Raw genomic sequence first — 16,392 nt, forward strand, 5'->3', positions numbered from 1 at the left:
GTTTTGATTGTTAAAATCACGACATTTAATATGGGTTTCTTATTTTCAAAAGGTCATCCCTCACAAAATTCGTTGCTAGAAATGATCGAGATAAGTAGGTCACAACTGTATAATTTGCATTTAATTATTTTTTGCCTACATTTTTAAGCATACCAGAGTACAAACTCTTTTGAGACATCTCGGAGACTTATCTGAGACGTCTCATGAGACATCTCATAGACCATTTTTTTTGGACATAGTGACGTCTCAGATAAGTCTCAGAGATGTCTCTGAAGCTCTCAGAATGTCTCCGAGACGTAACGTGCGATATTCGAGACGTCTCAGAGACGTATCCGAGACGTATTACTGCTGTGTGGCTAGGGCCCCCGCTGGTAGGGCCGATGAGACGGTCCTGCGAGGGTGAGTTCGTCGAGGATAGGGTCGCGGATTAGCGACCCTTCGGAGGGTGTACCACACCCATCCTGGAAGTACCTGCTCCATGGGCCCAGGAAACGCATTTTAACATTTTCGCCACATGTAAGGAGGTTTCCGGAGATTGAACAGCAGCGAAAGGGTTAAGCTGCCTGTTCTTAAAATATAATAATGTCCTAAATATTAAAGTTGAAACAATAATTAATTTATTATAACAAAATAGAAGATTAATGCGATATGTTCTCTAAATATGTTAGTGCTATCGTAAAAATTTAAGTCTCTCCTAGCTATGTAAACAGTAAAAATAAAGAAACATTCTGCTAGCAACGATGAGGCCTAGCGATTTTTTTGGCAATCAAATCCCATTTATTTCCGAGGAAACATTTCCATTGGTGTAAATATATTTATCCAATTAACAAAAATTTATAATTAATTATGAAGAAATCTTATCAAGCTATCTTTATCACCTTCAACCTATGTAAAGAACTTTTTAATGTCAATGAAGGAAAGATGATGGAGTCGAAAGAGCCGTGTTTTTTCCGGAAAATTGCCAGTTAATATTTTTTCATTCGTTAAGTCTCCTATATCGAACAAATATTTCAACAACTTATAAAGTCTCTTGAATGACGTTGAATCCCCAAAAAGTGTTACGAGCGAGTTGCTTTCCGTCTTCCTAATGGCAAAATCGTTGCCCCAGCCGGCCTAATGTGGTTTACCATTGGAAGCAAGTCCTCATAGATACCCAATTTTTTAACCCTCACAGGATTATCTGTGCCTTAGCGGCGCTCGTGGTTTTAAAAGTCGTGTAAAAATTTTCCATTCCAATGGATCATTTTGAAATTTTCAGTAGTGTATTTTTTCTGCTTTCTTCGTCTACAGGTAAAATTTTGTTTGAATAGTGTCAATAGTTTACATTTTATTGGCCTCTAATGGAAAAAGTTACGTCGTTGGATTTACTGCGCCGCTGCGGCGCTCAGTATTTCCTCGTCGCTACATCGTGGACTGCACTCTCAATGTTAATGTCAAAGCAATTATGTTTCGTATGAAATGCTTTAATATATTTATAATATTATTATTTACATTTCTAAACTTTATAAACGAATTGAAATTGTTAAACAAAAGGAAAATATTACTATACCAATTTTTCTTTCTATTTTCGCTAAGAATAATAATGTTTGCCTCAATATAATGTTCATTGACAAAACTTCATCTTTTTGCAAGAATTATTCATAGAAACTCATGGCTAAGCTAGATTGTTTTTTCCATGGCATCCGTCTTAGTTTTGCTTGGGCACTTCCGCTCCGCGTCCATGTACCTGCCGTGGTGATAGTCCCCTTTGAGTAAATCCCAGTGTTACTCTGTTTAGAATTACACCAAGCAGCAATCCTAAGAAAATTTTAACATAATGCATTATCCGAATTCTTAGAATAATGGTTCCTCACCGCCGTGTGAATATTTCTCGTTGAATGAGCAACTGTAACTTGCCAGGAGATTCAGAGGTTTCACCGACTACCGTGAAGAACACATTGCACGGTTACTGTTATATGTCTTGTACCTCTCATTCGAAAAATACCTTTGCGTCTACGATAGTCAATGCAAAATCGCTGACGTTTATTTAATTACCGATGACGTGACAATTTACCATTGGGGTGAAATCAAGATAACTACCCAACTAATTGTGTGATAGAAAATAATTTCTTTTTCCTGACCATTAGTTCAGTATTTTACATGGTAAAAATCGTTTCATGATGAATAGGAGAATAGACAATTTGCCGTGAAGTGAAAATTTGTAAATATATTTCTCGTTTCTTTGTGTACTGAAATGCACAGATATTGGGATTTTAGTAAAGTGAAGGGGTGAGTGAGAAGGAGAAAGGAGAAGGAATGCCAGGTAGGTGTTTTGAGGTGAAGGGGTGGTAGTGTGTCGACTGCCAAGGATCAGGGAATACCCAGATCGTTAGGCCAAGTAAGAGTAGAAAACCCTTATCGCGAAAAAGGTTGGGAATGCAAGGAGACTATTAGATACAATAGCCTGCTTTTTCTTTATCTTTCCATCGCTGCATGAGGGACAGGGAACAAAAGCCTTGTCAAAACGCCTCGCGGTGGCTCTCCCTTCATTCCAAGAAGGTCCAGCTCGGGTGGGTCATTAGGGCGGAGAGAAGTTCAATCAACTTTTGTGGGAGGGGGAAGAAGGTGGTGAATGACGAATAAGTAAGCTTAGTGGGAAGGTATGGATAGTCTCAATGTTTTCGGTGTGTGAAACGCTACGGAAAGAAACGGTGAGGGAAGTCCTCCCAGCTTGAAAGTATTTTTGTCACCCCAGAACATTCTTTCTTCAGTCCCTCACGGAGAGCTGGACAAAAGAAAATAGGCGCCTGTTCCTTCTTCCCTACCTCCTATAACCCATACTTCTAAGAAGTTATTTTCTTGGATTTCCCACCAATCCAGGAGTAAAACCTCATCTGGTACACTCCCACGCATCACATTTACTCGTCCATCTCTAAGGAAACGTCCTCAGTGAGGGAATGGGTCTCCGCAGTCGAAAAAAAATATCGGCTCTTCTAGCTCAACCTCCGAAGCGGCGTTGGGTTGTTGGACACGTCGCTAACTATCCCATATTCGTTATATTTCCAAACCTATAGGACTTTATTTTTTTAATTGCAGATTATGAGCTCCCAGAATATTCGTAAGATTTGCCTTGATCGCCAGAATCCTGTAAAAATCACGAAAGTAACACTCGTCTCTTCTCACTTTACCTACAGCTGTTTCATTATTAACGTGTAAAAACTTATCCTTCTGTATACACTGCAAAGGTAAAACATATGGGTGGACGCGGTGAAGCAAAATTATGTCATATGGGCATAAACGAATTTTATTCGGTACTCATTTTTAGTATTTAGATACATAAAAATATAAACAATATAAACATTAAAAAGCGGGGTTATTCCAGCACTGCATCAGAAAATATTTCAAACAACCATTACACACGAAATTAAAACTTTCATTCGAAAATAGCAGACAAAGGAAGCAGAAATAGAAAGCATTACGGCAAAAAATGGAAAAGAATGTAGCGTTCAAGATTTTTTGTTATAACTTCCACAATAATGGGTTAAATCTAGCAAAACACGGTGAGAAATAAAGATAAAAGATGTATTTACCATTATCAATCAGAAAACTTGTAAATTCAGGCTAACTTTGAAAGATAATAGCAAAACATGACGCGGCGCCGCTGCGGCGCCGATAATCCAACGACGTAACTAAATTTGTAAATCCATATGAGGGTTAACGCATAAATATTTTCAATTCTCTACTCCAGTCAATTACGAGTATAAAAATAATTTCAAACGCCGCGACGACGCAACAACACCGACGCTCGTTTGCTCAACTGAGCATCATAAGGATTTCCTACGTCTCCCTCCCGTGTCACGATGACCCGTTCGTGAGTCGTTCCCAAGCTACCATGAAGATTCATACCCAGATAGCGATCATTCAAATTTAATGGTGGCCAGAAATTGACAATGGAGCGAAAGCTCGATTTGTTGCAAGACTTTTGCAAACGATAGTACAATTTAGTGCACATAAATATGACCCACAAGCTGTACATGTGAATATTAACAAGCGAATGTTTTGGGGCGGTGTATATATTTTTATCGATGCTATATATGGGAATCATTATTTTTTCGGCGAACTAATAAATCTATTTCTATTTTCTGTCCCTGTATCTAATGATGCTGGTTTTGGACTCATATGCAGGCACAGGCGTCAATATCTTCCCAAGGCAAGGAGGTGGATGCTGAAGGCACTCAAGCTATCATGATAGACTATAGATGAAATATAAAACTTGAAGATTTTTTCAATTTTTCCTTTTAGGAGACAAGTGAAGGTTTTTACATTTTGGATTTGGGGGGGGGAGAGGGTGGAAGAACCCCCCCAAACACATTGACATTGAAGGAGATGAGTTTATCATGGTTATGTTCTCCACAGAGTATTCAAGGAGATCAGGTAGCTGATGATGAGTTGGGGTCTTCTGCTGACACTAAAGACTTCATTCAAGATGAGATACAAGGCACATCACATCTTACTCATTCAGTCCAAAGGACTGAAATATACATTCCTGTGCCAGAATTCCAACAATCCAGAGCTAATATGTTGGTAAGTTAAATTCTCATCCACAGTGAAACCCTAGTTAACCCTTTCGCACCGAACCTTTGTTCAGGGAAATACTTCCTCAATATGAGCCTCTTGAAAGTTATCTTTACTTCCTTGTACGAAGCTTTTTCGCGCCAATTGAAGGCAGTGGTTCCCTCCCTAACCATTTTTGGACCCAACTCAGTGGGGCGCCGATCCCTTTCCTCAACCTCTGTCCCAGACCATAGAGGGATTACAAGCCCCTTCCTAGGACGAGTCCGCGGTCAACCTGCTAAAATATTACTGCAAAATATATGCAAATATTTGTTGTTCGCATCGATTTTTTACGTTCAAAATGAATTTTGTGTTTCTTTTCTGAGCGTGCAGAAATTTTAAACGAAGTTCTTACGTTGATATAGACGGATTTAGTATATTTACTAGATGGTCTATAACTCCGTTGATATTTATGTTAGAATTTTGTTTGAAATTTCCATGTGGTCAGCAAAAAAAGATGAATGCATATCTAGCATTGACTTTTAAAAGTAAACAACAAATATTTTTTTGAAAACACACTACAAATAACAGTAGTTGCCCACATGGAGAGGATAGGGAAGGGTCGACCTGAGCGGCCGAAGAAGGGACTGGGCTCGCGCTAAGGCGGATCACGACGGGCGACCGCGTCCTTGGGTCTATTGTGTCCGTCACGGTCACTTTTTTCGACCTGTGCCGCACAGGCGTGGCATTCATTGGTTAGGGTAAGAATATTCAGGACGCACTAGTGTGGCATTCATTGTTTATGGGAGAAAATCCTCGCCGCACAGGTGTGGCATTCGGCGCGAAAAGGTTAAGTGATCTTAATTTATAGATATTTACTAGGTTGCATGACGAAAGTGGCTTTGTGCACTGTAACTGAATGAATTTCTACGTGAAGTCACCCTTGCTTGTGTGACTATGGAGATGCCATGAGGTGAAAAAATAGGAGAGCACCCTATTGATAAAAAGATGAGAGGAAAAGTAGGCAACTTGAAAAATAACGTCCATTTTATAAGTTGGATCAATATAATTAATTTGCTGTATGAATTTATATATTTTTCTGTGGATCTAATTTTCTCAAGCAATGCATGTCCTTGTATCAGCTAGCTAGCCATTAACACATTCAATGCAGACGCGATTTTCATGAAAGTGGTCAGAATTGGTGGATAAAATAAGAAAGAAAAAGGGGGAGTTTTCACAACATACCTGCGGTTCCAACACTGTTTTTACCAAATGGAGCACAGGATTCGAAGAAGGGGTCCTTGCTGAAGGTCATACACACGATTTTAACACTCGGGAATAGATATATTATTACGTACCGAGTGGGATAAAGGACTCCTGGCCTGACTGGCAGAGCCTTTCAATTGACGTTCCGCGCGCTGAATGTGTTGAAAATGATATAAGAAGAAAATAGGCATTTTGAAAAATAGTGGAATTTTAATAATTTAGACTAATGAAAATTGTTTAGACATGATTTTACATATAATTCGTGGACTTAATTTTCTCAAGCAATTTTAGCATTTTTTTACAGATAGCAAGGTAGCTGTTAACAAATTTCCTCTACACGTAATCAATTTTTTCAATGAAAAGGACAATTTCCCAATCTTAAAAAATCCACCGATATACCAGACAAACATCCTAACTCCACCCACTGGCAGGTGTTATATGAATAAAAATGCCCATTGGCTCCACCCGAAATCAAGGTGCAAAATGGTTAAAAAGAAAGGATGAATTGAGGAAAGCAGGGCACATGAAACGTAATTGCAAATTCATTATTTAGAAGAAATAAATTATTAGCAACTGTGATTTTGTTTTTTGTTTTTGGATCTAAATTTTTCAAGCAATTTTTGCATTTTTATATACCACTTATAAGAGTGTGCATAAGCAATGTCAAGGTGTGTATAAGCTGTGTTTCTCAAGCTGTGACTCCATGCAAAGTGCTTGTTACCTTGCAGTTGATGTTTTAGTGGTGGTAAGCAAAGACTTTTTGTTGTATGATTCAAGTATGTGTTTGTAAAACAATCATAGCTAACTAAGTGGGGCACTGAAGTTGGCCAACTCAAAAAAGGCAATCTACCCAGTACACTATGAAACAATCCCTTTTAATATATGTATTTACTCACATGGGTGACCGAAGCAAGTTAAAATGAACAAAAAATCTCCTACTGGCTCCTGCTAATTGTAAGTGTGAACTGAAGTAGTATTATTAACTTATTATTTTACCAAGTGATGATGTTTAATAATTGAAAAATCTACTAAATGAAAAGGGTTTCATCCACCTGACTATTGATGTGATTGACTGACAGAATTTCTTAGGTTCTTATTTATCTCTTTTGTCGTGCCGAACAATATCCACTGCATTGGCTTCTCAGGCAATACTCTCTTGACCATTGTAATTGGTCCCAAATATCTCTAACTGCTGCCCCATCTATGACGTTTTGTGCCCATGGACATTTTCTTCTCCTCGTGGGCGCTTCCCTACAGCTCTCTCTTCCAAGATCAGTCTGAGGATTTCATACTTTACTGCCTTAGAAAGTGGCCTACATATGAGATTTACCTCTTTTCTCCTAGATTTCATATTTGGGTACGTAATACCAAGAGGTCGATAACAATGGCTATGAATCAAAAACATGTTCTACATCAAAAATTCATATTTGAGACACCACTGCTGAAAACATTTATTTTTCTCTTTCGTCGCCCCAAGGATGTTGTAATACAGCCACAATGTGAACTGAGTATACCAAGTATCTTCCTGCCTAAATTAGTTTCAGTAGCTGCTTGGCTTTTGAGTTATTGATTAACAGACACCTCTCAATTTTTACGTAATAGCGTAAATGACACATTATAAATCTGGTGTTATCAAGATTAGAAATATGCTTCATTTGTTGACACTGAAGGAGGCGAGTTTAACACAGTTACTTTCTCCACAGAGTATCCCAGGGGATGAGGTAGCTGATGACGAACTGGGGTCTTCTGCTGACACAAAAGACTTCATTCAAGATGAGATTCAAGGCTCCTCACATCTCACTTGCCCAGTCCAAACGACTGAAATATACATTCCTGTGCCTGACACCTATCAATCCAGAGCTAATATGTTGGTAAGCTATATTCTCATCCACAATTAAACCCTGGTTATATGATCTAATTCGTAGATATTTACTAGGTTCAAGATGAAATTCGTTTTGCCCAGTGTAAATGAATGCACTTGTATAGGCAGTCACCCTTGCTTGTGTGACTAGGGAGATCAGATTCCATGAGGTGAAAAAAGAGGACAGCACCCTATTAAAAAAGATGTAAGAGTTAGAGTAGGACACTTGATAAACAATGTCAATTTTATAAGCTGGATCAATAAATGTATTTCCTGTATGTATTTAGGTATATATTATTTTGTGGATCTAATTTTCTTAAGTAATTTATGTACTTGTATCAGCTAGTTAGCTATTAACACATTCAATGCGGATGTGATTTTTATGAAAGTCGTCAGAATTGGTCGATAAAATAATAAAGAAACAGGGGAAGTCTTCCACAACATACCTTCCATTCAAACACTGCTACATATTTACAAATGGTGCACACAGTTCGTAAGAGGGGTCCTTGCTGAAGGTCATACACACGATGGGAAATCTCAGGAGTGGATATTATTTACATACAGGGGTAGGTAAAGGACTCCTGGCCTGACTGGCAGAGCCTGTCAATTGACGTGCTCCACATATAATGTGTTTAAAATAAGATAAGCAGAAAATAGGCATATTAAAAAATAGCGTCAATTTCATAATTTAGATTAATAAAAATTGATTAGATCCACGATTTTACATATATTTCGTGGGCCTAATTTTCTCAAGCAATTTTAGCATTTTTTTACAGATAGCAAGGTAGCTGTGAACAGATTTCCTATGCACGTAATCAATATTTACAATGAAAAGGACAATTTCCCACTCTTAAAAAATCCACCTGGATACCAGACGAACATCCCAACTGTACCCACTGGCAGGTGTTACATGAATATATATTGTAACCCCACCGTGCGGGGCACATTCGGGGAAGGGGAGATTGGAGGGCAAAAGGGGAGGGCAGAGGTGTAGCGGGGATATTCCGTGCACCTGGGGCGAGGGAATGGGATTTTGGGAAAGGGTAGGAGGGGGAAGTTTAGGGGTGATGAGACCTGAGACAGGAGCGTTCGGATAAAGAAAGCCGTTCGACTGCGTAGTTCGCTCAACATAAATTTAATGAGTTTAAATATGATCATTTACAAATACAAGCAAATCAATAGCAAAAGTAACAATTAACTTCTTCTCCTTGAATTCAATGAAATACAACGCATAATTCACTATGCTGCACAACAGAAAAATTTCAGTCCTTAACCTTAACCCAAAAAAAAATCACGCTACACGTTTTTACATTCATAACCCATACAAAAACCACAAGAAAAGGGGCAAATAAAAAAAACGAGAAACGGGGGGGAATGGAAATATGAAACAACGAAATAGATATTGCACAGAAATTCACACGGTAATAGGGGAAAGTACTGTCCTCTTCTCTATTTGTGCGGGGGGGAATTTTACAAACGTTTTTAATGAATTCTCTTCTTGACTTGGTGAAGTGGGAATTTTCTTCTGTTCCTTGAGGGGGGGATGGGATTTCGTGGCTTTTTCTCTTACAGTTTGTTGAATTTTCGGGGCTCTCAATCTGCTGATCGTGGCGATTCGGTTCCGCGGCGTAGTCTGCTCTGCGTCAACTCCGGCAGGGTCACGAGTGGGAGATGGCCTCTATGCGACAGTTGGGAGATCCTTTCATCGGCACCACGAGTCTACCTTGCAACTCCTACTCGCATTGGGCACCCTCTCTCTCTCTCTCTCTCTCTCTCTCTCACGGGATCTCTACACTAACTTTTTCTTCTCTGCCTCCCCACACTCCGCCTACTCTTGGGAGCGTTTTTTTTTGGTTGGAACCGCCAAAAAAATAGAAGCCTTTTTCCTCCGGTGCACCACGTTATATAGCCATTGAGGGGAGGAAACACCGGGGAGGTAGGGGTCAGGGGAAAGAAAGGGATGATGCACTTGGGGGCTGGACGGTCACTTCACCATGGACACGGGGGGGAAACCACGTTCTTCTTCGTCTTAATCGTTCGATTTGCACACTTTAGGGGGGGAGGGGAGAGCATTATACATCAATGTGGGGAGGAAAATAGGGAAACATCAAACGGGGACTCCATGATTCATAACACACACTCAAAAACCCTCTTACACTCACTCACACATTCATACGAACACATATCTAAAGAAAAAAAACGGCCTTCCTTTACCTCGCACTCCCGTCTTATGCGTTACTATGTAAGCGGGCAGAATGCACCGGTTACATATGCCCTCCTCTCAAAAGGAGGAAATACGGGGAACGTATTTACGAAAAAAAATATACAGGCAATCCGCCCAAAAAAAATCGCGACACGCGAGGGGAACGCCCTCCTACTCAGGCGGAGCAACACACAGTTAACAATGGCGGAATACATAACATCGCCTAGGGAACGCGTCTGGCAAAGGAAAAAATTAAATCTCGGACATGTACGGAATTAGATTCCCGAAATTGTACGGACCTATCAATCCGCCGTCTTCTCCTTCCAACTCGACAGCATTTGGGGCAACGATACGGCGAATGACATATGGTCCGCTGTACAATGGGAAAAAATAACATTGGACTGATTCTATCATAATAATTTTTACAACAACGCGCGTAATAGTTACACATTCCAAGGAATGCACGGAGGCTCCGAACGTTTTTCGGCCGTTCGCAATCCACTATCGCCTTCACCTTGTCTGGGTTGGCCTTCGTTCCCTTAGTATCGATAACGTATCCCAAAAAATGGATTTCTTTCCTTAGGAAACTAGATTTCGTTATATTTAACCTTAAATTTGCTTTCTCGAAACGGTTGAAGACCTCCCTCAAATGAACCACATGATCATCTAATGACCTGGAAAAAACAACAACATCATCCACGTACGTGGTTACGCAGCTCGCCATATCGTCTCCTAATACCTCCTCCACGCATCTAGTTAACGCTGCGCCACTGTTCTTGAGTCCAAATGGAACTCGACAAAATACATAGGTTCTAGATTTGAAAAGAAAAGCTGTATACTTTTGGTCGTCTTCGTGGAGACGCATCTGCCAATAGGATGACGTAAAGTCTGTGCTTGAAAACCAAACAGCCCCCCCGAACTTATTTATAATACGGTCTACTGGGAGGGGTCGATCATTTTCGGCTATCGTCCTCGCGTTTAATTTACGGGCGTCTAAACACAGCCTTACCTTCCCGTCTTTCTTTTTGACGACCACCAACGGGTTTAAAAAGGGACTAGGGGCTTTCCTTATAATACCTTTTTGAAGCATACTTTCAATTTCAGCGGCCACCTCCGCTTCGTATGCCTGAGGGATCGGGTAAATTTTCTGCTGAAAAGGCGTTTCATCAATCAACTTAATTCTAAACACGACATTTCTCACAGGGGCTAATGACGGCATAAACAATGCGCTAAATTGCCTGATTACTTTCGTCACCTTGTCCCTTTCGTCTCCTCCCAAACCTTCACGCCCTACACACCCCTCTATCTCTTCCTCGATTGTTGCCTCTTCTTTCGCGATCGTCCCACACACTAAGTTATCCTCGCCTTTATTGAATTCTCGCACCACCACACATTCACCTGGGAACTTAAACACTACTACACCCTTTTTCACGTCAATCACCGCCTGCAACCTCCTCAGCGTATCTATTCCGATAATCACGGGGCGAATCAGTTTTTGGACCACCAAACATACCAAGTCGTATTTCTGATTGCCTATCGTCAGAGTCATCGATACCTGTCGCGTTATCGGAGCGGACCTGCGTTGGTCGGCCCCGATGATAAAGGTTTTCCCGAGGGGTAAGGTGGGCAATTCTATTCCCAAACATCTCAACTCCGCGACCTTTTCCTCAAAAACTACGGATATTTGACTTCCCGTGTCAACTAGGGCTAGCATTGCATGGTTCCCGCAAAGCACTTCGATTTCTGGACATAAATGGAGCCTCTCCTTCTCCTCATGATTCAACTCGTGGGCTGGGATCCTTCCTACCCGTAGTGTTGATAAAATGGGGACTTCCACTCTTATGCTCGCCGGGTTTGGGTGGGGGAAGTCGCTCGACCCAAACTCCGTAAGTTTTCCGCCCGCGGAGGTGGAAAGGAAAAATCCATAAGAGATTGGGGCATATTATCCTCATTCCGATTCCCTTCGCCCCTTTCTCTCTCATTTCCCTCCTGTCTCTCTGCTTGAGTCTGCCCTCCTCCTCGGTTTCCACCGTGGTGCCATGAGCCAAACCCCCTGCGTGACGGATTTCTTATCGCGTTTACGTTAGGGTGGGTCTCTTCTGCCCTTCCTAAATGATTTTGGGACTGGTCGAATCGCCCGAGCATAATTAAGAGCTTGTCGTAAGTGGCAACTTCCAAACTACGGAGCAAATCCTGAACATATGGTGGGAAATGTCTTACCAATAATGCCACCATTTCCTCCTCATTCTCCGGCGGCTCACACAGTTTGATCGCTGCGATTTTCCGAGTCGCGTACTCTTGCATGCTACTTCCCGGCGTCCTCCTGTACATTCCCGACATAACTTTAATTTTGTAATTTATCCGATGATCTTTACTCCAATACCGCGCGACAAATAGTTGTTTGAATACTTCCATCTCCTCCGGAAAAGGAAAAATTGTATCTGCCTATCCCTTTGCCCCTTCATCCAACATCTGATAGAAAAACCGCGATCGTATCTCGGGCGGGATAGCGTGAACGGAATAATAGTTTTCAACTCCCCTCATAAATGCTATGGGGTGTTCATGTGGTTTGCCTTGGAATTGCAAATTAGCCGGGGGACTCGGAAAATTAGTCGGAGAACCCGTACCGCCTGCCTTCATTCGACGGATCCCCGCTACTTCTTCGGCAAGATCTTTAATTCTTTTTCCGTGGTGGATCTTCTCCTCCTGTACATCTCGGGAAATTATTGCAACTTGCTCCCTCACAACCTCTACCTTCTCGCTTACTTCCCTTTTTACTTCCTGAACGCGTTCGTCCACTATCTCCCCGATTCCTTCAATCTTCCCATTAATTGCCTCCAACTTCTCTTCTAGTTTCCCCCTTTCATCTTTCTCAGTATCGAAACGCTCTTTCATATCCTTCATTATTCGTTCGAATTTCTCGTCAAGATTCCCCTCTAGTCTTTCAAATTTCTTCATATCCTCTTTTCTAGTTCGCTCAGCTTTTTCAAATCTCTCATCAAGTCTTTCCTCAGCTCTTCCGAATCTCTCGTCAAATTTCTCCTCTAGTCTTTCAAATTTATTAATATCCTCCCTCCTAGCTTCCTCAGCTTTTCTCTTATCTTCTCTCCTAGCTTCCTCAGATTTTTCAAACCTCTCATCAAGTTTTTCCTCAGCTCTTCCGAATTTTTCATCAAGTTTTTTAAATAACTCATTAAGGGCCGATTTCACCAACCTCTCTTTGATCGGCGATCAGTTGATCGGCATCAATTCCCTGATCCGAGATCAAGTCTCGCGTCCGTTTCACCAACGTCTGATCCTTGATCAACAATCAAAATCACTTGATTGGCAATCGCGTAGCATTATAATTCTCATAGATTTGTAAGTAGCTTTTCTATTGGCTGTCTACAGCGCATTACAACGGCATTTGTTATTACCTACGTGAAAACCGCGACTTTCGAGTTTAGAAAACAGCGAAAGCGAATAATTTCTCTGAGTTGGAGGAATCTCATCTCGTAGAAACTCATTCAAATATTATATGGAACAAAAGAACAGATGCTAATACATGCATTGAGAAGAAGAAAGCATAAGCGTAATATAATTAACTGAAAAATAGTGTACTAGCTTTGGAAAATAGAAAAATATAAATTGAGATAAAATAGGCTGCCCTAGCCAAAGTGAAGGAAAATAAATAAATAAATAATATTTCTCAAATCCTAGGTTTTTTTATCCTATTAATGTCATCAAATCTAAATTCCAAGTTATACTATCCGTGAATTGAGGTAAAAAAATGTTTCTGTAATTTATCTGCAGGTTTAAAATGCTATTGACTGTTTAAAATAGATGACATTTACTATTAAATTTTTTATGCCTAGGTAAAATGTAAAAATGAGAGAAAACCATTTACCATGAGGAACCATGCTATGGTTATCATGAAAGAAGAATTTATTTAAAAAATAACTCATAAAAGTATGCCATTAATTAAGGCTAGTCAAACAGCTGCTCCTGTGGATACCTCTCCCATGAGTTGATGAAGATTCACATTGACATCTTGAATGAGAACCTTGAATGAGTACCTTCTCTTTGAATATAATTGAAATTTTGTGGAAAACCCCAGTAGTCACAATGATGAGGAAATATGTATTTTTTTCATTCTTAGTCCAATGGAGAGGGAAGGAAACCTCTGTTTCAATACCCTAAAACTATGGGCATACCCAGCGAGAGGGCAGCTGCCCCGCCTTAGAAGCAAAAATCAAAAATGTCTTTTGGGAAAATATTTTTTCAAGCTAATAATTTTAAAAATTAATAAAGAGTTGTTACAGTTTCCTTAAAATGTTAATTTCATTCACCTTTTCCATGCTTAAATCTTACCTACAACTTGAACAACCATGGCTTGCCCCCCCCTCCCCCCATAGTTTTGATACTGGGTACGTCCTTGCCCAAAACAACATTCAAATGGGTTTAGGCTTTGCTCGTGAGCAAGGTTGTACTTCCTCTCTCCTCTGTTTACAGGGTGTACAAGGAGGTATGGCCTGAAGGGATAACCGCCATCACCTTATAAATAATCATCTGGTATCTCTGCACTTTAAACTTAAGCCCTCAAATGAAAAATATTGAAAATAGTGCTATCGTGAACAGTCCCAAGCCACCAAATTAGTCAATTATAGTGTAGGGGAGCAAACTGCCTGGGCATTGATAGAAAATTAGGACTTCTTATTTCCAAATAATTCCACATTTTTTCCTCCAGATGAAGTTGTTGGGATATGCATGCAGTCTATTGCCCCAATGATGCCTGGGAATCCAGCAATCCCAAAAAATTCTTTTTCCATTCTCAGAAATTCCTTTCTTCCACTAGGAAATTGTATGAATTCTTGGTACAGCATTGCTTTACAAAATGGGACCTTTAAATTAGACTGCTTGATTTACTCACTCTAAGTAGTTCACCAATTACTATGTATCTGCAAAAACTTTTAGATCTCAGGAGCTTCATAGCTTCCTCTTACCTAATTACATAAATGTATATTGCAACTTGAGGCAGGTTAAATGACTGTCAGCTGCATAAAATAAACCTCAATGTGAAAATTAAAAAGTCAATTAATCTCATTCAGACCATAGTTTGTTAGGTTATTTACAATGCCCTGTAAAATATTTTAATGAGACACAATCAAGACTGCATTTTAAGATATACTGGAGCAATGCATTTAGAAATTTCAAAATTTATTTTCAACATAAATATCAAGAGTCAAATGGTAACCACTGCTATCATTGAATTATTCCCACCACCATTGAATTATGATGAAAAATAGATCTGAAGGATATTAAATTGCCAAGAAGAATTTATAAATATGTATATAAAAGGTTGGTAAGAATTTCAATCGCCTAAATCAGGTCGATTGCTCCCTTGGGAACTAGCAACTGACCTACCAGTTACATTTGGTATCTTATTATTGTTTAGTGAGAAGTCTATCGCAATACAAAATTGCAATAATCTGTATTATTCATTTTAATAACAGTCTACTACTAGCTATGTGATGAGCTACACTTTTAGGTGTACATAATTATTTCCATGCCTAACACTAATCAACTCATACTAGCATTACAAAGGTCCTAGCATCAAAAAATTCCAACAGCAATTTTTTTCTTTTTATTTTATTCACTTGTATTTCATAATGATAACATGTGAGGATTATAGACCAAATGAAGAAAGAGATTGCTCCATTTCATGCTTTGATTTTAAAAGATAATCCTTAATTTAATTTCTGATCATGTATACAGATGGTTATGCGATAGAATGATAACAATAATGACACAACAAAATAAACTAATTAAGTATATTTTATTATACTAACAAAGCTGTTGTATATATCAAGCTATAATTGATGTGTGAACAATGTAGCGTGTTAAAATTTATACTTCCCATATCTAAATTGTTGTGAACCATCACATGCTACAGTTAAACAACAGTTTTATATTAACACAATTCATGAATTTGCGCCCACGATCTTACCTCACATCACATACTGACATCTATTTATCACTTCATTATACTAGGAGCGACAAACTCATCATGCCCAAGAACTCATGTAAAATAAATTGTGATATACATCCAACAGCAGTAGACATTACTCAAAAACAATTTAATGTCATTGATACATAATATACTTCATTGAAGATTATGGTTTAAAATCTCTAATTTGCATTCCAATATCTTATTAATACCACAGCTGCAAATGTAATGTATGCAATTAAATTGTCGATGCCATGATTTTACACCTTAATGTATTTATTACTATGCTGAGTATTCAATAGGTAGTTAAGAAAAATAATAGGATTCCTTCACTGGTTTATGATTAGCCATTTATCTAACTTTTACATAACATTGTGGGTTATGTGACCCCCTCACCTACATCACCTTCATGAAGTAAGATATTTTAAAGTGCACTACTATACATTAATCATCTTTAGGATACAACTAAAAAAACACTATTACCAGTTTGCTCCAAATCCTGTGCAGCAGTGTTATCTAAGTACATCACCTAGATGAATATGA

At 39.4% G+C, this 16,392-nt stretch overlaps 1 protein-coding gene across 1 annotated transcript in view; it reads left to right on the forward strand.

Moving 5' to 3' along the window:
- LOC124172069 overlaps window positions 1-16,392 on the forward strand; it is a 64,429-nt gene that overhangs the window by 19,950 nt on the left and 28,087 nt on the right. Inside the window, exons 5-6 of the mRNA XM_046551475.1 lie at window positions 4,396-4,563; window positions 7,503-7,670. Coding sequence (XP_046407431.1) covers window positions 4,396-4,563; window positions 7,503-7,670 — 336 coding nt within the window. The remainder of the gene's footprint in view (window positions 1-4,395; window positions 4,564-7,502; window positions 7,671-16,392) is intronic.

This window comes from Ischnura elegans, assembly GCF_921293095.1.
Source record: "Ischnura elegans chromosome 13 unlocalized genomic scaffold, ioIscEleg1.1 SUPER_13_unloc_1, whole genome shotgun sequence".
Classification (NCBI taxonomy): Eukaryota; Metazoa; Arthropoda; class Insecta; order Odonata; family Coenagrionidae; genus Ischnura; species Ischnura elegans.